The sequence below is a fragment of the Orycteropus afer genome, unplaced genomic scaffold (assembly GCF_000298275.1).
Source record: "Orycteropus afer afer isolate SDZICR_OR568_19922 unplaced genomic scaffold, OryAfe1.0 scaffold00367, whole genome shotgun sequence".
Lineage (NCBI taxonomy): Eukaryota > Metazoa > Chordata > Mammalia > Tubulidentata > Orycteropodidae > Orycteropus > Orycteropus afer.
The window spans coordinates 2156871-2178904 of NW_006921954.1; the positions used below are offsets into that span (position 1 = coordinate 2156871).

Sequence of the window (22034 nt, forward strand, 5' to 3'; positions counted from 1 at the left end):
AGGAGGATATTATCATTATCCTTATTTTATAGATGAGGAAACTGAAGTTCAAAGAAGTTAAGTAACTTACCCAGAGTCACAGAGCTGATTAATGACAGCTGGAAGTTAAACTCAGAAAAGTATATTCCAGTGGTCACTCGTATAACTATTACCATATAACCTCTCTTCTTCTCCCTTGATGTAAGGTTGGCTCCAAAAATGTAAAGGGTAAAATGTTGGTGTCAGTAATTTTCTATCTAGTTTTCCTGAAATTGGCTTCCCAGGGACTGAACTTGTTTATTGTGAAGGAAAATTTTAAATGCCAAGGTCTCAAGTTTTAATAAAACCAGAGCATAATACCTTAAGAAGGATCCACACAATTCAAAAGCATATAATGTAGGGATATACAATTGTAAATGAAATGAAATGACCATTTTCAGGTGCTGCCACAGGTGCCAGTAGTCTTGTTGAATCACCATATCCTATCCCCTTCCTGGTGCCCTATGGTAACGGTGTTTGTGCCAATTTAATTGTTGCAGGGGAGGCTTCTGGGTCCTGTGGTTGCGGGACGTCTAAACAATGGCAGTGGTTTTAGTAATTTCCCAGTTAGTTGGTGCATTTCCTTGGCCTGATCCTGGGAAATTGGTGCCAAGAATACTAGGAGCATGGAATCAACCTTCTGCCTCCCTGTATCCCCAGATGGGGCTACCAGATGTAATCATTATCTTTACCTCACTCTCCTTTTTATGCCACCCCCCATAACCCCACAAGCAAACACTCCAGAAGGTAAAAACTTAACCTGCTCCCATTTGAAACAGGTGAGTGGCTATGGGGAGGAGAGAAGCCGATAGCCAATTCTGTTAGACTCAAATTTGCTTTGGAGTCAAGGCAGGGTTTTTCCCTTCTTGAAAATTCGGGAGCAAACAAAAGTTTTATCTTCTTTTTATAAAAAATATGGATTTTTAAATATTCATGATGAGTTTATACTTTACATTTACCCTATAGTCTTAACATATTTAATAGCTTTGATAGGTCTTAGATTACCATTAAACACTGTTTATCGCTTCACTTAAATAAGGTAAGGTGAAACACTTGCTGTCTTTGAGAACTTTCCATTTCTGTATATCTCACATTTAACTTCTGAAACATTAATTACATCTGCAGTGAGGCTAACAGAAAATGTTAGAAGGACAGTCTAACTTCATGTATTAGGGATAAGCCAGTGGGTTTTGCGAGTGCCGAGCATGCACAATTATGCTGTGCATTGCCTACTTATTTATTTATTTGCGTTAATGTCTTTGAAGTAGCTCTAACAATGTGGAGGAGTAGATTCTGCCTCCTTTAAGTTTTGGCCTTTACTTCCCTTTAACTGACCCAGTGCCTCAGGTCATGAAGCATTTCACTGCCCATTATTGCAAAAATATTTTAGCTGGTAATTCCAATCGGATAGGTCAATTTCAGTGGCTCTCAATTATAGCACTTGAAATCGGTAATGGCACAGCAGCCATATGTCATATAGCTGAGGGTGGAATAGAATTCAAAATAGTTATCCAACAATTTGGTATAGATATATAACTATGTATACCATAACAAATCCATCCCAATTTAGTGTGTGGTGATATATACCTGTGTATATGTATATTTGCTAAAACATACAAATATATATATATATATATGAATTTCAGTAACTTTGACACCTCTTTCAATGAAACACTGCTTATTTGCTGAAATTATATTTAAAATAATTATTATATACTTATAAACTAAACCTTAGATGCCAGACTCTCACGTCTCTTTGCAATTACATTTAGAAACATTTAATCATTGTATTTTTCTAGGACATTGTTTCTTACTGCTTTTTGCCACTAGATGGAAGAAGCAGTTTAACAAAATGATATTTTTGGTGCTTTATTCAACTCTATCCAGAAACAACCATGAAACTGTGTTCAAAATAATGACAGTCTCCTATTTATCTATTTTTATTGCATTATTTATTTTTATATGAATCCTGCATCTAAGAACTGTATGTTTTATAGAGATTTATTTTCTTTTTAAATTTTAAAGTGTTTCCACAAGTAATCAAGAAAAAATACAAGCGCTGACTGAAAGACAAGAGGTAAGAAGTATAAAAATCTATTGGTAACAAGTGTGCCACACAGTCTTTCTTAGCATGCAAGGAAATCTATATCCACATAAATCTCAGACATCCTTCATTCAATTCCTCTTTCATGCCACAAATATTTATTGAAGTGCTATGAAACAATCAAGGGATGATTTAGATACAATTCTTATGTAAACAATTTTTACATTACAGAGAGTTAAACAGGAGGTAAGCCATATATGTTTATGTATACTTTTTGAATGAGGTCAAAATGGATTAACAGCAAAAATAAAGATGCAATATTTTGCACATATAGGATGGATGAGGAAGGTGGGCTTTGTGGTGGAGTCCCTCTTTCATCTGTGGTTATCAAGGCTTTATGAAGAAACTAGAATTAAAATGGCTTATGAAGGCAGATTCCCGATGCCTCTGATCTTCTTCACCACTAGTAACCATGTTAGAAGTTTAGAAGGAGACTAAGGTGGTAAATGGTGTTATATGACTCCAAATAACCAATATTTAACCTTAAGACAGCATATAGTACCACCTACCTTCATAGCTAGTAGTCCACTCATGTGAATGAGCAAAGAATTCTATTCCAGTTGCTGAAGGCAATGAGCTTGAACCCTGATATTATGCGTGGCTATAAAATTATCCAGCTTTTAAATCCAACCACAGTATTTGATTTTATGACCTCCTATGGAACTGTAGTTACAGGTTAACTAAAGGTTATGCAGTAATATTTCCTTTTTATAGTCCTGAATTCACTGCCTTGTAATTTTAGAGATCACCTTGTTCTACAGTGAGACAAGTTTTATAGTATTATAGTTTTGTATAACTCAATGAGGATCTTACAACTTTTTCTTTTCCAAATTCAGATTCTTTATTATTCCTATAAGAGCATTTGTATCTAGCTCATCACTATTCTAGTTGCTAGAAATGTATGTAGTACAGTATATGCAATATTGAGCTTTGTTTTCCCACTTTGTTCTGTACTTTGGTTACAGGTAAGGTGTAGTTGAAATTTAAATTTAAATATTATTTTACATCTTAATGAGTAAGAATGCTATGCATTAAATTCTATTTAAATTGATGTATGTGTGACTCACATTACTCAGGATTACTATGTTACCTAAAGGATATATGATATATGTATACAATTTTAAATGAATAAATTCAGATTATAAGCAGCCTCACCTTTTTATTCTACAAAGCAACTTTGCATAAATAACTAAATATATATTTTCCTAAATTGCAAATAATAGCTTCCATAATTTTAATATGTATATAAAAAGATAGCCATGATTGAATCTCACCAGATAAAGCCAATAATTTAATTTTTGACACTTCCTATGCATTCCTTATAACACATAAGCTGATCTGCTTACAATGAGATGACATCAGAAACAATTTGATTTTATCACTTTTCTGCTTATCTGCAACTAGAATCTTTCAAAAAAAAATCATAACTTAGTAATAGATGTGAAAAAAATATAACTTCAAGTCTATTTATCAGAAAGATAAAATTGGCTACAGAAGTCTATATGAATTATTGACTTTCTTTTAGGGCTGTGTCTACATAGGCAAGGGAAAGAATAAAAGCAATTATTTGAACAATGCTGGGCAAAAATTTCAAAACTTATAATTGAAGAAATTATATAGAATGGAGTTTCAGGCCTAGTTATCCAGACTGTGTATTTACATTGATTTCATTGACTCCACATAATTGCTCAATTCTCAATATCATTTTCCCCTTACATATGCAGGTGGAAAAAGTAGAAAATAAAATTCCCTAATTCTGATACAATTCAGCTTTAACTTCAATGCAGGTTGGTTTCCTATTATCATTTGAAAATTATTGGTGATCTTCCTGTGAAGAGATTTAAAAAATACAACTTTCAAGAACAGGTCATATAGCGAAGAAAAACATGTCTATGAAACGAATGTTATCTGCTTTTTTATTGACTTTTATTTCTTCCAGTTTAGAGAATTTTAGTTTTCCTTTTCAGTGCTCATAGCATTTTGGCCAAAATATACCACTTTGTTACTATAGATGATAGAGTATTTCTCTGTGGAAACCTGATTAGAAAGAAAAATCTTACTAGGTTGAATTCTGTTCTAAGGAGTTCTAGCATCAAATGGGAATTTCACAATTTCAGCAGAAAGCAGCTGAGAATTTGAGAAACATCAGCTGTTTCAGAAAGGGGTCAACATCATAATTACATCAGCTGTTGTGTTAGGGTGACTAAAAATGTTGTGTATGGTTTATTTTGCATTAAAACTTTACTTTATATTCAAAATGTGTTTTGTAAATGATAATCTCTCTTAAGATGTTCAATACCAGAGACTATTTGTCTACTAGATTAAAAAAAAATGTGCTACTTGTCCACTAATATTTATTTTATATGTACCACCAATGAAATTTTCTTGTTGGCATTTGATATTTCTATACTACATAGCATAACACTAAAATTTTCTATTAAAATGAAGATTATTTTTACAGTTAGAATTTTGCGAAAGGTGACATTTTAATTGAAATATTCAAATTACTACAGGAATGCCTTTGGCCATTTGGGTGTATGAGAAAGAACACTAACAGAAAAACCAACAAAACCCATTGTCCTTGAGTTGATTCTGATTCATAGTGACCCTATTGGACAGAGCAGAACTATGCCACAGGGTTTTCAAGGTTGTAAATCTTTAAAAAAGCAGTGTGCCACATCTTTCTCCTGTAGAGAGAGCATGGTCTATTGCTATTGTTGTTGTTAGGTGCCGTGGAGTCAACTCTGACTCACTGTGACCCTATGCACAACAGAACAAAAACATGCCTAGTCTTGCACCATCTTCACAACTTTGCTATGCTTGAGCCCATTGTTGCAGCCATTGTATCAATCCATCTTGTTGAGGACCTTCCCCTTTTTTGCTGACCCTCCCCTTTACCAAGCATAATATCCTTCTCCAGGGAATGGTTCCTTCTGACAACATGACCAAAGTAAGTAAGTTGTTGTTGTTGTTGTTATGTGCCGTCAAGTTGGACCCGACTTATAGCGACCCCTCCTTGGGTTTCCGAGGCAGTATCACTACGGAAATAGATTGCCCCATCTTCCTTCCGAGGAGTGGCTGGTGGGTTTGAACCGCCAGCCTTCTGGTTAGTAGTCAAGTGCCTTAGCCACTATACTACCAGAGCTCCTCTGGCTATTCTCCCTTCTAAGAAGCATTCCTGGCTGCACTTCTTCCAAGACGGATTTGTTAATTCTTCTGACAGTCCATGGTATTTTCAGTATTCTTTGCGAACACTACGATTCAAATACATCAATTCTTCTTTAGTCTTCCTTATTCATTGTCTAGCTTTCACGTACATCTGAGGCTATTGAAGATACCATGGCTTCGGTCAGGCACATGTTGGTCTCAAAGTGACATCTTTGCTCTTGGACACCTAAAAGAGGTTTTTGCAGCAAATTTGTCCAGTCATCTGATTTCTTAACTGCTGCTTTCAAGGACACTGATTGTGGATCCAAGTAAAATCAAATCCCTGACAATTTCAGTCTTTTCTCTCTTTATCGTGATATTGCTTATTGGTACGGTGTGAGGATTTTTGTTTTCTTTGTGTTGAGTTGTAATCCATACTGAAGGCTGTAGCTTTTGATCTTCATCAGTAAGTACTTCAAGTCACCTTCACTTTCAGCTAGCAAGGTTGGGTCATCTGCACATCACAGGTTATTATGAGTCTTCCTCCAATTCTGATGTCACATTCTTCCTCACATATAGTCCAGCTTCTACCATTATTTGCTCAGCATACAGGTTGATTAAGTATATTAAAGGATACAACACTAACACACATCTCTCCTGATTTAAACCGTTCAACATCCCCTTATTCTTTTCCAGTGACTGCCTCTTGGTCTATGTACAGGTTCCCCCTGAGGACAAGTAGGTTTTCTGGGATTCCCATTCTTTTCAATGTTATCCATAATTTGTTAAGATCCACACAGTAGGATGCCTTTGCATAGTCAATAAAATACTGGTAAACATCTTTCTGGTATTCTTTGCTTTCAGCCAAGATCCATATGGCACAAGCAACAATATCCGTAGGATATTAATCTTTATGCATTCCATTTAATTTTTGACAACTTCCAATTTTTCTAGATTCATGTTCTAATTATTAATGAATGTTTAAAGCTGTTTCTTCTCATTTTGAGTTGTGCCACATCAACAAATGAAAGTCCTGAAGGTATTTCTGCATCCATGTCATTAAAGTCTATTCCACTTTAAGGAGGCAGCTCTACTTCATCCTGTTTTGAGTTGTATTTCAACCTGAGGGGCTCATCTTCCCACACTATATCAGACAATGTTTCACTATTATTCATAAAGTTTTCTAGAAATATATCAGACAGTTTTTCACTGCTGTTCATAAGGGTTTATTGACCATTTCTTTTTCAGAAGTGGACGGCACTGTCCTTCCTCTCAGTCTGTCTTAGTCTGGAAGCTCTACTGAAACCTGTCCACCATGGGTGACCCTGCTAGTATTTGAAATTCTGGTGGCATAACTTCCAGCATCATAGCACCATGCAAGCCACCACAGTATGACAAACTGACAGACAAGTTGTGGACAGTCCATTTAGAAAAAATAGGCAGAGAGAAAGGAGTGAGGGGAGAGAGAGAGAGAAAAAAAAAAAAAAAAAAAAAAAAAAAAAGAATGGGAGAGAAGGAAAGGAAAAGGAAAAAGAGAGAAAACTTAACATAAAGCACTTAAAAAATTGTCCCAACTCTTTTTCTAAGCAAAAGTATCTCAGAACTAGACATAATTTGAGGATACTTAGAAGCAAAAGAACAATCATACCATTGAATATGTGGAGTTTTAATCTTTTGTGCAGATTAATTGCTTTTGCCTTTATGATGGCATAGTGTTCTAAATGTCTGTTTAAACGTATACCCTTTAATGCTTATAGTAATTTTTTCTTTGCTTCAAATTTTGCTTTTCTTTCAGTCAGAATTACTTTGGTTAATTTTCTTTATACAATGAGAAATGGATAATTGAGAAGACATTATTTTATCTAGAACATTCAAGAGGTGTTAATGTCTTACAGAAGGAGTAAAGAGTTGCACTGTTGTTGAATTGAGTTCAATTCTACGCTTCAAGATTCTTTTCTCTTACAGAACTTTCCTAAGAATTATTTGAAATGAAGACTATCACTTTGAAAATAAAAGCTTACCAGTGTAGTTAAGGTAAATTGGGATGGAGAATACATTGTAAATAAGACCTCAAACTTCTTAGAGTATTTTTGTTCCACAAGGTTGGGCAATCCTACTTCCGTAGTGATACTGCCTCGGAAACCCAAGGAGGGGTCGCTCTGAGTCGGGTTTGACTCGACGGCACATAACAACAACAACAACAACAACAACATACATCTGCCAGGAGCTCTGGTGGCCTATGGCATCTGACTGCTAACCAGAAGATTGGCAGTTCAAACCCACCTAGCCATTCTGTGGAAGGAGGATGGGGCATTCTACTTCGATAGAGATTTATTGCCTTGGAAACCCAATGGGGGTTGCTATGAGTTGGAATTGACTTGAAGACAGTGGGTTTGGTTTTGGGTACATCTGCCAGAAGGACCTCTGGTGGCACTATAGTTAAGGCATTGAGCTACTAACCAAAAGGTTTGAACCCACCAGCTGCTTCTTGGGAGAAAGATGAATCAGTCTGCTCCCATAAAGATTTACAGCCTTGGAAGCCCAATGGGTGTCTCTAGGAGTTGAAATTAACTCCATAGTGGGTTTGATTTTGGTGTACATCTGCCAGAGTAGTTTTTTAAACATAAACCTTGCCATTTTAATTCCCTGGTTAAAACTCCTTCAATATTCCCATATGGCTCTCAGATGATCTGTGCCCCTTGCTCCAGTGTCATTTCTTTTTCCATTTCCCACCGTTCCCCACCCCAGCCACACAGACATGCACTTTTGTTTTATTTATTATTAAATCTTCCTTCAGTTTTCATGTGTCTCTGTGTTTTGTTCATGTTATTTCCTTTATTTGGAATATACTTTCCTTTCCTTTTCTGTTCCTATACATCTGTTAAAGTCCAGCTCAATTGCAACTTCTGTGAAGTTGTGCCTGACCTCTCCACTCTTCCAGTTTCCACTATCCCAACTAGAGGGCCCCTGCTCTGTGCATATATACTTCTGTTAAAGCACTTCTTGCACTGTTTTTTCACACGTTGTCAACAGTTCTGTATTTCCAGTAGATTGTTAATCGCCTGAGGGAAAGGAAAGTGTCTTGGTTTTGTATTCCCAACATGGCAGATAGTGATTACATGATAAATTTATTGTATTCATTGATTAGCACTTAATAAGCATTTAAGGAATACTGACATATGAACAACATTCTAGTACATTTTGGAGGAATGCATAGAGGTACATCTAGCATGAAATGTGAACAATAAATGCCAACTAATTGATAAGTCATTACTTTTAGCTCTCAAAAATCTTGAAATTAAAGTAGGTAAAATAAATATCCATGAAATAGTTATATTCAACATATGTATTTTTCTTTCTTGTGGAGCTCAAGTCCCACGAGGCATTCCTGAATACTACATCCCATATTTACATGCATGTTTCTTCTCCTTTTCTGTCTTTTCCAATTAGGTTCTTAATTTATGCTTCATTGAACTGTTCATTAGTTGTAGATGTGCATTTTGTTTCTCTTTCTAATTATAAAGATACGTTCTTTTAGGGCATAGATTATCTCCTCTACTTGTTTTGAATCTCCTGTGCAGGACCTAGTGAGATGCTACACACATAGTATGTTCTCAAAAATTATTTGTAAAATAAATAAAAATAAACTCACATAATTAAACATTATAAATAGTACATAAATAAAGTATTTCGTGTGTTAAGTCACATAAAACAATTCCTCAAAATATATTGTGTACAAATTTTACTGGAGTGATTATTACATAAAAATGTGTTACAGCAGTTAACAGAATTTCTTAGAGTCTAATGGAGTGCTTATTTTCTAGGGGATATTAGTGAGAAATGTAATATGAGCTTGATTTGATCAAGACCAGGAGAGCAAGAGAAACATTGTTTTACTTATATCATTTTCTCCTCTGTTCATTTTAATAGTTGGAATACAGAATTACCAACACATGGAACAGTATGCCAGTGATTCATACACCTGTATCTCTCAAATTTAAGCCTACGGTTCAAGGCTTAGTGATGAAAGTGTATGCTCCTTTCTTTAATGATCCTCCAGCACCACCAGGGGCACCAGGACAAGCTTTTAATGGACTCTGGGAGTATGAAGGTGAGAAATATCCTATTGTGAGTGCCAGAGCTGAAAGGAATGAAGTATATACATTATGGTCTATGCCAGTGATTTCTTACAATATGTATTAAACTGCTCAGAATTTCTAGGTACGTGAGTATCAGAAAATTGAATGTCATAGAAACCTGCGTTCAAAATCATGTGACCTGAAATTTAAATTCTGAAAACTTTTAAGTAGTTTGAAGAGTTTATATTTGTTAGACCCTTAAAAAAAAATAAATGATAGTATTAATCAGAAATTCATATTGAAATATTAGTCCAAGTAATCAATATACAAATTTGTTTTATCTCAGGTGTTGAGTGGTATACACAAAGCATGCATCATTGAATTTAAATTAAGAATATTCTCTAGGTTCTAGAAACTGCTAATTAAAATTGGACCCTTTTTCATTTCACAGCAGTTTCTAATACTTATTTCTAAAAAAATTAGCTATATATTTTGAAGAAAGATTTTACCTTCAGATATTTTTGTAATTTATGAATTTCATTGAATAGGGAAATAGAGTGACTTTTCACAGAATCTTAGTATATTGGAAATCAGCTTACATAGTTCTGTGAGGGATCCAGTTGTCTAGTGGCCTTACATACCCTTATCTATAACTTTATCTACAAATATTGACTTCAAATCCAGAGTCTTCTAATATACGCTATTATTTTGTTAAAAAAGTTTACTTCTTAAGCTATTAGAATTTAATCAGTAGGAATTCTTTTTTTCTGTAATCTCTCATGAAACAATATTTACAACTTCCTTGTGGATATGAAAACCTGACTATTCTTTCTTGACTTCAAACTAAATTTCAAATCTAAATCTGAACATTCTACATAATAACTTCTATTTCTGACTTTTCAGTTTTTGTTAAGTTTTATCTCCAAGTTACCAGCTTTGTGATCATGATCTCATCATTGATTCTTTCCTTATCTTTTTGCCAAACAATTATCAACTCCTGTTGCTTCTTCTTTGGGGAATGTCCCTTGAATTTCTCCCTTTATTTCTGTTCTTAGTACTACTGCCTGAGTACTGTCTAGACTATTATGATATGCTTTCAAACGGTGTTCCTGCTGCCAGTGTCTCCTTGATCCTGTCTGTCTCACACACAATGACCTGGCTGGTTGTCCTGAAGCATCACTTTGATGATGTCACTCCATTTTGCCTGCAAGGTTAAGCTCAAAGTTGTTAGACTGATATTCAATGTTTTTAATTGGCTGCTTTCCAACATGTATTCAATTACTGTCCTTCCAGAAACATCTTCCCTAACTGAGAAGTTCTGCTTATTTTTATTTAAATTGTTTGAACCTCTGAACACATATAATTTTTCCTGCCTACCTACATCTGCCATTTTTGAGAACACTGACCTCCTCTGAGAAGCCTTCTGAAATTATTGAAATATAATTTTTATTTATCACTATTCTTCAAGTCTGTTTATTGACATTAGTTTTGCAAAATATGCTGTGAAACGAAAGAGCACCACACTGAAATAAGTTTGGAAAGCACTGCAAAATCTATTTGTCCCTTAGAGAGACACTATAAATATTAATATGTTGTTGTTAGGTGCCATTGAGTCATCTCCAATTCATAGCAATCCTATGGACAACAGAATAAAACATTGCCTGGTCCTGGCCATCCTCACAATCCTTGCTATGGTTGAGCCCATTGTTGCAGCCACTATATCAATCCATCTCATTGAGGATCTTCCCCTTTTTTGCTGACCCTCTACTTTACCAAGCACGATATCCTTCTCCAGGGACTAGTCCCTCTGGCAGCATGACCAAAGTAGTTGAAAGTAGTTGAGTAGTCTGGCCATTCTCATATATAAGGAGCATTCCTTAGAATGAATGGCCCTGGTCTTCTTCCCAGTCTGTGTTAGTCTGGAAGCTCCACTGAAATCTGTCCACATAGGTGACCCTAGTGATATTTGAAATACCGGTGGTATAGCCTCCAATCTCACAGCAAGCCACCACAGTATGACAAACTGAGATAGAGCTGGTGGTCCATTAACATATTAATAATTCCAAAATCCTTCAGAAGAGGAATCTATTTAACTTTATTATTAACCCAACACATCCCAAATAGGTTTGACCATTGTACCTTTTTCTTTTTACACATCAGTAATGTTAATACTAATAACAACAGTAACTGCTATTTATTGAGTGCTTACTATGTTCCAGAGACTGTTTTAAATGTGTTATACATTAATCCTATGAGGTAGGTACTGTTTTCATCTCTATTTTACAGATTAGGAAACTGACACATACTTTTCAGTTAAAGAATTTGATCAAGATCATATAGTAAGTAGTATAGCCATGATTTGAACTAAACTTGTTTAAACCTAGAGCCCTCACTCTTAACAATTTTTCTAAACTGCTTTCCACATTTACTGCCTACTACCTACAGAAATTCAGTGGAATTAATGTTTCTAGAAAATCAGTTTGGGAAATAAGTGGAACAGAATACTGTAGATGGACAACAGATAAGTTGCTTTCTCAGCCACTAGGTTGTTTTATTGTACAAGACATACCTTGTTTTATTACGCTTTTCAGATATTGCATTTTTTACAAATTAGTTTATGGTAACCCTCCATCAAGCAAGTCTATTGGTGTCATTTTCCCAGTAGAATGTGCTCACTTTGTGTCTATGTGTCATATTTTGATAATTCTCACGATATTTTGAACTTTTTCATAAAGGTATTGCACACTTAAGAAACTACAGTAGAGTGTAAACATAACATTTCTATGCACTGGGAAACCAAAAAGTTTGTGTGACTCACTTTATTGCAATATTCACTTTATTGCAGTGGTCTCGAACCAAATTCACAATCTCTGAGGTATGGCTCTGTTGGTTAAAGTAGTTTGTAGTAATATTCAATATAAAACTTGTTTTATAAGGTACTGCCTACCTCAGAGGGTGACCCTTTACAAATGTTTATTTCCTTGACTCTTTGTGAATTAAATTTATTAATATGATGCTTACATTTTATTTGCAGTTGTTGAATCGTTTTTTTTGAACAGTCTGACTAAACAGTACCTCGAGGTGGAACTTTGCCCGTAAGTTCTCTTTTAATGTATATTAAAAAGTTGTTTGCTGCTTTAAGCTAGTTTTCCAAAAACTTTTTAAAAAAATTCTCAAGTATTCTATTTGGTTTGCAGAATATGCATGGGCCCCACCCTCTTTTAATATTGACATTATGCAAAGTTGGAAGCATTAAAGTAGGTAGACTATGGGTTTTCTCTTAAATTCAAAATCACACGATTGAGATTATGAAATTACCTGAAGGCTGGCTCATTTCCTGATTAAGTTCATCATGACTGGCGTGTTTTCATAAAATTTGGAGATCAAAAGAGAGCTTTTAGTGTATTTACGATATCCAATATTTGTAAAGGATACTTATGACCCTATTTTTAAGGATATTTATGACCTCAATTCAATTTGAAGAAATAAATAACACACACACACATAGATCACTTATGCTTTATATGCTTTGTCTGTGAGTCAAAAGACAAGAAAAATTTAGAAGAGAATTTCTTAATGAGGTGATTTCTGAGCTCCAAAGCCTTTGTTTTAAACTTTAAACTTTAAAGTGGTCAATTCAGCTCTGTTCAGGACATCATCCACTGGGTTTTCTATACAAAAGGTACTGAAATAGATTCACCTGTCCTGGAAGCCCACAAATTTAACCACTGCACTGTATTGTTTCCATTGCCCAAGGTATCATCAGGTATTGAGTAGGGGGCTCAATAATGCTTGTTGAATAAAAGTGTTTCTGAGCTTCACTTATAACAATGACACTGAATTAGGTACTGGAGATGATGGAAAAATGAGTGTGAGACAGTTATTATTTGCTCTAATTAAACATATGAAAAAATTGGAGGGAGCCATTAGCTATTTCTAAATGACAAAATCTAGGGCAGACATAAATACAAGTATGGCAAAAGTCAACAGACATTGTCTTACAAATTGAGAAAGTAAATTACCCTGTAGCTGTAACATGAACCAACCAAGGACTGCTACTGTAAGTGGTGAGTGAAAGAAATTTTCAATTCCAATTAAATTCATTTTGAAAGCATGAGACATAATTTTATTTCTATACTCTGAATATAAAATATACTTTATTTGAAAAATATTATTTTTGCTTTTGCTTTTAAAGGATAGGGCCATATGAGACTTTGTACTGTATAAGATATTATAATTAAAACAAATTATTATTTTATAGTAACAAAGATATTCCAGTACTCTCTATCTTGGTTATGAATTGTTGTTGTTGTTGTGTGCCGTTGAGTCAATTCTGACTCATAGTGACCCTGTGTAACAGAGTAGAACTTCCTCATAGGGTTTCCTAAGCTGTGATCTTTACGGAGCAGATCACTATGTCTTTTCTTCCATGGAGTGGCTGGTTATAAATTAGTTCTATAAAATATCTTTTCTTTATGCCTCTCTTTTACCTGATTCCCTTCTGCCCTTTTGTCTGCTTCCTGTTTTTTCTCCTTCCTCCCAATTTTTCTTTACCTAACAAGCATAGAATCTTAAAATATTAGTGCCAGAAGAGACTTTAAAGACCGTTTATTCTAAACATTTATTCAGTCACAAATCTCTCTTCATATCTTGTTGGCAAAGCAGATTATACAACCTTTGTTTGGAAAGAAAATCTAGTGTTGGAAGCTCAGTATCTTCTAAAGAATGCCACAGTTGGAAAGAATTTTCCTATATTTAATTGAAATTTATTTTTATATATTTGCTAGGTATTATTTCTAGATTTGCCATGTAGATGAACAAAAACAAGTTTTGTTGTTCAACTTTGTGGCAAATCTGGCCAAAACCTAATCACAGGGCCACATCTAGCTGCAAGGGATGCTGGAAAATATACCCTTAGCCAGGCTGATATATGCAAGCTAAAACTCAATGTTCTCTATTATTAAAAAGTAGCAGGGAAAAATAGATAGTGATGCTGTTGTTGTTTTTGTTATGTGCTGTGGAGTTAGACCCGATGTATAGCGGTCCCTCCTTGGGTTTCCAAGGCAGTATCAAGGAGTTGCTGGTGGGTTTGAACAGCCAGCCTTCTGGTTAGCAGTCAAGTGCCTTAGGCCCTATGCTACCAGATCTCCTAGATAGTAATGCAGTAATGCTATATTTAGAAAATACTAAAGCAATCTAAACTCAAAAGTCACAGGAAAAAATTAAAAATTTGAATTCAAACTACTAATTATTACTTTTTTTGTTGATTATTGTAAATAAATTAAGGATGATAAATAATAAAACATTTTAAGAAAATATTAAGATTCTGCAATTTAATTTGCTTATGGTATGAACTTTGAATACTACTTTAAATTTTTGTTCTTTTAAAAATTTTATTGGTGAGAATCTTAATTCTTAAAAGAAACCTCTAAGATATTCAGTCTGTAACTTTTCTGATGAGGCAATTGATTACTGACCTTGTAAATATGACACTGGATAAATATATACTAATGCAGACTTTGGCTGAAATGCATACATCTCTTGTGTGAAGGCGGTAAATTGATTGTGAGTTGGAAAGATGTTGGTACATTGCCATCTCTTTGATGATGTTGTGAGCAGAATACTTCAGTGTATTATGTACAGTGTGTTGAACATTATCATCATGAATCCAAACAGATGGTTCTGAAATTGATTTTATTTTATCTGGTAATTACTTCTTCTTTTAATAGAAATAGGGCTGAAAATTTAGATTTATAGAGGTTATTTAAACATATTTTTAGTAGTAGGTTTTTTAAAAATTGAAGTGATGAATATAATCTACACAAAATGGAAAAAAGACAAATCACTTTCTTTTAATATGTAAAAGTACATATTCTGTGTCCCACCATGACTCATTTTTACCTTCAATCAGTTAAATACCCTATTGTTTTCCAAGAATGAGGTACTGGAAAATCATGAACAAGATTATATCTATTATCTATATATTTACATCTGATGACAATTTAATTTGTAAATGCCTGAGTTATCTGCCTAATTTTAACTCTTTCATTATGATTTTCCCTTTACTCGGATAGGCATGGGCAGCATCTAGTGCTTCTGCTGTGCGACGGTGATGCATTGGTAGTAAGTAATACATACCTTTACTGAATAGATTTGACCTTTGTTTTATAATGACTAGATGTGTTTTAAAATGTAGGTTTAAATGTTTTTGGAAATTTGAATACTTATGCATCTCTAGTGTTTAAAAACCATACTTCATTTCCAAAATTATGGAGAAAGGAAGCAAAATAAGAGTTAAACAACTTGAGTAGGCTTGGTTTGCATTAGGCAATCTTTTTTTTTTTTTTTTTAATGAACAATTGGTTTGGATAATTTATAGATAGTTCATTAATAAGATTTGTTTTACACGCAGTATCTTCTGATACCTCTATTGCTCCATTTTCTCTGGGTTCTGTTTCTCTGCTTGTTCTTTCCTATCATGTACGTTATAGGCTTTCTTCAAATACCTGGCAATTCTTGACTATCTATTATGACATTGGAACTTCTAAGTGCATAGACATTTTATTAGGAGATCCTGCCCCTAATGGTCTGTCTCTGTAAGTGTATTCTTTGGTGCCATTGTAGTTTTTTTTTTTTTTTTTTTTTTTTAAAGAAGAATGCTTTAGTTTCCTTTCTGGATAATTATCTTCAGGATTATAAGCAGAACAAGTGGGTCAGGGTTCTTATCATTCAGTATGCAGATTTGAGCCCTGGAGGCACAGTGATGAAGCACTCAGCCAAAAGTTCGGGGGTTTGAGCCCACCAGCTGCTCAGGGGAGAAAGATGTGCCAGTCTGTTTCTACAAAGATTATAGCCTTGGAAACCCTATTGGGCAGGTCTACTGTGTCCTATAGAGTCTCTATGAAGTGGAATGGACTAGATGGCAATAGGTTTGGGTTTTTAAATGCAGATTTAATCCCTTCATGTTCAGCCCATTTTTTGAAGTCCAATGCCCTTCCTACCTGATGTCACTGAGTTAAGGGCCTCACCGGTTTAATTTCTTTGAAGAATAAACCTCTGATCTCCTGGTGGGTTTCATATGCACCTCTGGCTGCTTGAGTTTACAAATGAGATTGGGGTTCTAAGCACTCTTTGTATAGACTTTCAGTCAACATTCTGGATTCAACCTCTAGCTGCATACTTGCATTTCAAATTGCCTGTTGTCTTTGTAAAGCCTGAGCTTTTCATTGTTTCCTCCATCACATGCTCACATACTTAAGTTTCAGTATTTCTACTGTGCTAAAAGCAAAACCAAACCAATTACACTCTTGTGGAGTCAGATTCAACTCATAGCAACTCCTCCTTGGGTTTCCGAGGCGGTATCACTACGCAAGTAGATTGCCTGCTTTCCTTCCGAGGAGTGGCTGGTGGGTTTGAACCACCAGCCTTCTGGTTAGCAGTCAAGTGCCTTAGGCACTACACCACCAGAGCTCCAGCAATTTACCTTTCCTCCATCTGGTTTCAACTTTGATATACTTCTTCTGACAAACTTTTTCCTTAGGCCTAAAATTAAGATGAATAAAATATCATGAACACAATGTTTAGACCATTAAGTTTTTAATTACAGTTTTATAAAATAGGAAAAGATATGTTGTCTCCAACAAAATTAAGAGGCAAACAATTGATAGCTGAGAAGGTCATAGAGCACAGTGACTTTAGGACTGAGCATTTGAGTTTAGGAGATGTGGGTACAATTATTGAATCCACCATTTATTAACTACATACGTGGCCTCAGGCCTCTTTGAGCTTTGCGTTCCTTATTGTAAAATAGGGATCAGCTATCCTAGGGCTTCTAGGAGGAGTGGGTGAGTTAGTGCATGTAAAACACTTAGCACATTCCTAACTTATACCAAACCAGTTGCTGTTCAATTGATTCTGACTCATTATGACCCCATGTGTTGCACAGTAGGATTGCTCCTAAAGATTTTATTGGCTGTAGCCTTTATGGAAGTTTCTGGGTGAGACAAATGGTTTGCACTCAACTCCTGACCTAAAGGTTGGCAGTTAGAATCTAACAAGTGGCACTGCAGAAGAAAACCTTGATGATCTGCTTCTGTAAAGGCTGTGGCCAAGAAAACCCAATGGAGCTCAGTTGTACTCTGTAACACATGGGGTTACCATGAGTCAGAATCAACTCAATGACAACAAGTTTAATCTTTATGGAAGCAGACTGCCAGACATTCCTTTAACAGTGCTCCTGGTGTGTTTCTAACCACCAACCTGGGTTAGTACTGTAACACAAACTGTTTGTACCACCTGGGAATATTTCCTAACCTCTTTCTTACTGGTTTCTTACTGTTCTCGGGAGCTAGGCCCATGCTGTCTATGTATGTCAGTTTTAACCTTAAATCTATGCTCAATATATGCTATCAATCTCTCAGACCAATCTTTCTCAAACTTTAATATGTAAACAAATCATCGGGGATCTTGTTATAATGCAGATTCTGATAAATAGATCTAGGGTAGTGCCTGAGATCTTGTACTACTAACAAGCTCCCCAGGGATCCTGATGTCACTAAAGTGACTTATTTCAATATCTCGTCAGCTGAGTTTCTGTCAGAAAATGGATGACAGGCAATTAGAAATTGTTTAGACATCAAGTGTAGAAATGGCAATGATGCCATTTTGTTACGAAGGCTAAGGAATTATCTCCCAGCTCCAGCTTCTCCCAGCAAAGAGAAACACATAGGAGAACCTGCAGTGTAGGTTCTATGTGTAGACAGTGTAGGCAGGGCTAAACTCCCTATTTTTAAATTGTCTATAATGAGATTTTTTGTTTTTTTGTTCTCCTGGGTCTCCTCTTACTATTCCATTTTGGTCCCATTCTTTTCTCCTCTTGTTCTTCTAAATATATCTTCTCTTTGTTTTTACTCTCAGATCTTTTGTCTTTACATTCTCCATCATGATCATCTAATTCTCTCCTAAGCCTTCAGCCTTCATTTCTATTCAGATTTCTCCCAAAACCAACACTTCTCGGCCCAAGCATACTCCTGAGCTTTAGTCCAAGATTCCTCATAATATCTACTGAATGTATATATCTGGATGTCCTGCCAGTAACTCAAAATATTTCTAAAAGCAAACTTAACAATTTCCAGCTTTTGGGTCTGTCTTCCATATTTCTAAAATTGCACTATTGTTTTCTAAATCAGGCAAATGAGAAACTTGTGTTATTTTTTATTTTTCCATCTTCCTTGCCCTTCATATCCAATCATCTGCCGTGTCTCTTAACATTTCCTGGTTTTACTATGAACCAGTCTGCAAAGAATGTAAATGACCCCTATATATAGTTACCATAGATTGAATAAAACTTTGCAAGTCTTGATTAGAATGCCTGTTGGAATCCCAGGCTTTCCCTGGTCTGGTAAAAGGGACTGGGTGTTAGAAATTAAGCATGACTAGACAGCTAAAGTAGGAAGTGATGGAAGATGAAGAGAGGAAATGGTCAATGGGGCCAGCTAATGGGGCATTCATATTATCCTTAATCTATTGACAACTGCAATAGTTGAGCTCTTTCATATTAAGTTCTCTGTATAGCTTAGCTAGCATTCTATGGAAAATAATATCTCTAAAACCATCTTTGAATATCATGAGAGACTTTCAGTAGTATCTCAATATGAATGGGACATGAAGAAAGATTGTAGTTAAAAATTACAGACAAGATTTTTCTTTTTCTTTTGTGACACAGATTGCAATCCATATAGTGTAACAGCTCTCCTCCCATTTCCTCCCTGTGCTTATCCTTTCTCTGTGTCTTTCTTGCCTAAGCATTCTTGCCTCCTTACTTTTCAAGATTTAATTTTCTTTTTTTTTTCTGCTATAAAACATATAACGAAAATAATAGGAAGTGATTCAAGAGCAAATTGGGTCTTGTGAGTGGCCCAGTGTAATATGCAGTGTTGTATTGTGTCACCTCACTGCATTTTACAATTGGAGGCTACAGTTTGTCAGCTTCTTTCCTAAACCATGCTTCCTGGCATCTCAAGGTTAAGTTATGGTCATTTATTTTTGAACTTCCTCTCTTCCACCCGTGGATTGATAACAATATGTTTAGGCCTGTTTGTGCAATCTCTCTCTCTCTCTCTTTTTTTTAAATAAAGCAAATGGATTTTTCATCCTGTGTTACTGACAAGTTTGCAAATTGCCAATCTTTGCTCTTTTCTCTCCCTCCCAATTTTTCATGGTGGTAATTAAGGCCTGTAAATTTCACTTTATCATTTGTGTTAGGAATAGTAGCATAAATCATAGTAATAGCACCGTTTATTTCAGTAATGCCAGCCTGCCTGCAAATCACTTGTAAATTGGTTCCATGGATATACCTCTATCAAATTAATCAAAAAACCACCTGCATACATTTCCTGGGCTTATTTCAAAGGTCTAGTAACAGTGAGGAAGAAAGACCATTGCTTACCTTTCCATTTTTATTTATTTGTATGTTCTGAATGACTCATGCATATGTTTTCATTTTGAGCCCTGGCTAACAGCTAACTCTGCATTTTATGTAATGCTTCTTCTTCTTTTTTTTAAACACAGGCTAAGATTTGTGTCCCAAATAATATGCCTGCCAGATGGTCCTACTGTGGTCCATACACAGTACTAATAATGTTGGATTGAGCATAAAATTTTATACAATTTCAGAATTTGTATAAAGTATTGGTTTTGTACTGACAAAAGATTTTTTCAAGTGACCATAGTAGTTTTCAATATTGGGAAGTTAGACAACAGTCACTTCTTTATTCTTCCATACCCAGGATGGTGATATCAATGTGCCCTTATGAGTATCGAGGAAAAGAGGGAAGTTTTCCTTGTATGCCTTCCTTACATGCCTGTTTGTGCTCCCTGGGACAATTAGCTAAGGCAACTCCAGTTTAGGTGAGGCTGGCGGCAATGCTCTGTTTATATAACATCTTGAGCTTTATCCTAGGTATGCTGTGCTTCTTTTGGTGGGCTTCCTGATTCACAATATTTAGGTCCAGCTTGTTGTTTTTGTTAGTTGCCATCAAGTTAGCTCTGATTTATTGTGATCCTGTGTACAATGGAACAAAGAATTGTCTGGTCTGATGCCATCTTCCTGATCATTGGTATGCTTGAGTCTACTGTTGTGGTCACTGTGTATTTTGAGGGTTTTCCAACCCAGGGGCTCATTGTCTAGTGCTATATCAGACAATATTCTGTTGTGATCTTTAAGGTTTTAATTGGCTAATTTTTGGAAGCAGAATGCCAGGTCTTACTTTCCGGTTTGTATCGGTCTGGAAGCTCTGCAGAAACCTGGCCACTTGGAAGCTGTGCTGGTATTTGAAATACTGGTGGCATAGCTCCCAACATCATAGCAATATGCAAACCATCAAGAGCACAACAAACTGATAGATGGGTGAAGGGTGTCCAGCTTACCTCTTACATATTGGTTCTACCCTAAGGGAAGGAAGGAGAATTTAAATTTAGTGGTGGTTTACTCTTTGTCCTGGGTGACACAAGCAGTTAAGCACTCAGCTACTAACTGAAAGATTGGCGGTTTGAAACCACCTGAAAGTGCATTGGAAGAAAGTCTTGGTGATCTGCTTCTGAAGGATTACAGCCATTGGACACTCTATCAAGTTCAATTCTACTCTGAAGCTCATGAGGTTGCCATGAGTCAGAATTGACTGGATTGCAAGTGGTTTAGGTTTTGGTACTCTTTGTCCTACTAATCTCAAGAAGCCCTGGTGGCACAATGGTTAAGTACTTGGCTGCTTACCAAAGGTAACTGATTTTAACTCACTAGCTGCTCTGCAGGAGAAAGATATGATAGTCTGCTTCCATAAACATTTACAGCCTTGGAAACCTTATGGGGCAGTTCTACTTTGTCCTACAGGGTTGCTATGAGTTGGAATCAACTTGACAGCAACAGGTTTGGCTTCTTGGACCTACTCTCAGTCAAACGTTTTATTAGGGTAAAACAAATATATAGGTTATTTATTTTGTTGTCCCTCAAATATTTTATTTAAATATTAAATTTAAAAACACATTGACTAAACATTTCTCATTTTAACATAAGAAACAATGTAATTGATTCAGCTATGGTAAAACAAAACAAAAATATGTACATCATAGTAGTTTATGTACTTTAATTGAACGTGTGCATTAAAGTCAAGTTTTGGGGTTCACATAATAAGAATAATAAACACAATTTGTGGCTTCATATTTTTAGTGTAAATTTACCCTCTATCTCTTTCTGGTATATAAATTTGCTTTTGACAAATAAGTCTCTCTATGTACATTGAATAGTTCAGTGGCTTCTTTTTTTAATGATAGAATCATCAAGGTTAGCAAAAGAAGTCTGAAATGAGTCTAGAGGTCTTCAGTTTTATAAACAACCTGCCTTTGCATACAATTAGAATAATAACAAGCTTCCTTTAAATTCTTGATAGTTATATCTAGTTTCAGTCTCTATAACATGTCTCCTATCTAATAGAGGAGCTCTGGTGGCATAGTGCCTAAGGCATTTGACTGCAAACTGGAAGGAAGATGGGGCAATCTACTTCTGTAGTGACAATGCCTTGAAAACCCAAGGAGGGGTCACTATTTAACATGTTGTTGTTGTTGTTATGTGCCGTCGAGTCAAACCCGACTCATAGCGACCCCTCCTTGGGTTTCCGAGGCAGTATCACTAC

At 35.5% G+C, this 22034-nt stretch overlaps 1 protein-coding gene across 1 annotated transcript in view; it reads left to right on the forward strand.

Moving 5' to 3' along the window:
• The first annotated feature begins 644 nt into the window (after positions 1 to 644).
• LOC103207398 (UPF0462 protein C4orf33 homolog) overlaps positions 645 to 22034 on the forward strand; it is a 32307-nt gene continuing 10917 nt past the window's right edge. Inside the window, exons 1-5 of the mRNA XM_042782554.1 lie at positions 645 to 797; positions 2294 to 2308; positions 9200 to 9380; positions 12383 to 12443; positions 15423 to 15471. Of these exons, the coding sequence (XP_042638488.1) occupies positions 645 to 797; positions 2294 to 2308; positions 9200 to 9380; positions 12383 to 12443; positions 15423 to 15471 (459 nt within the window). The remainder of the gene's footprint in view (positions 798 to 2293; positions 2309 to 9199; positions 9381 to 12382; positions 12444 to 15422; positions 15472 to 22034) is intronic.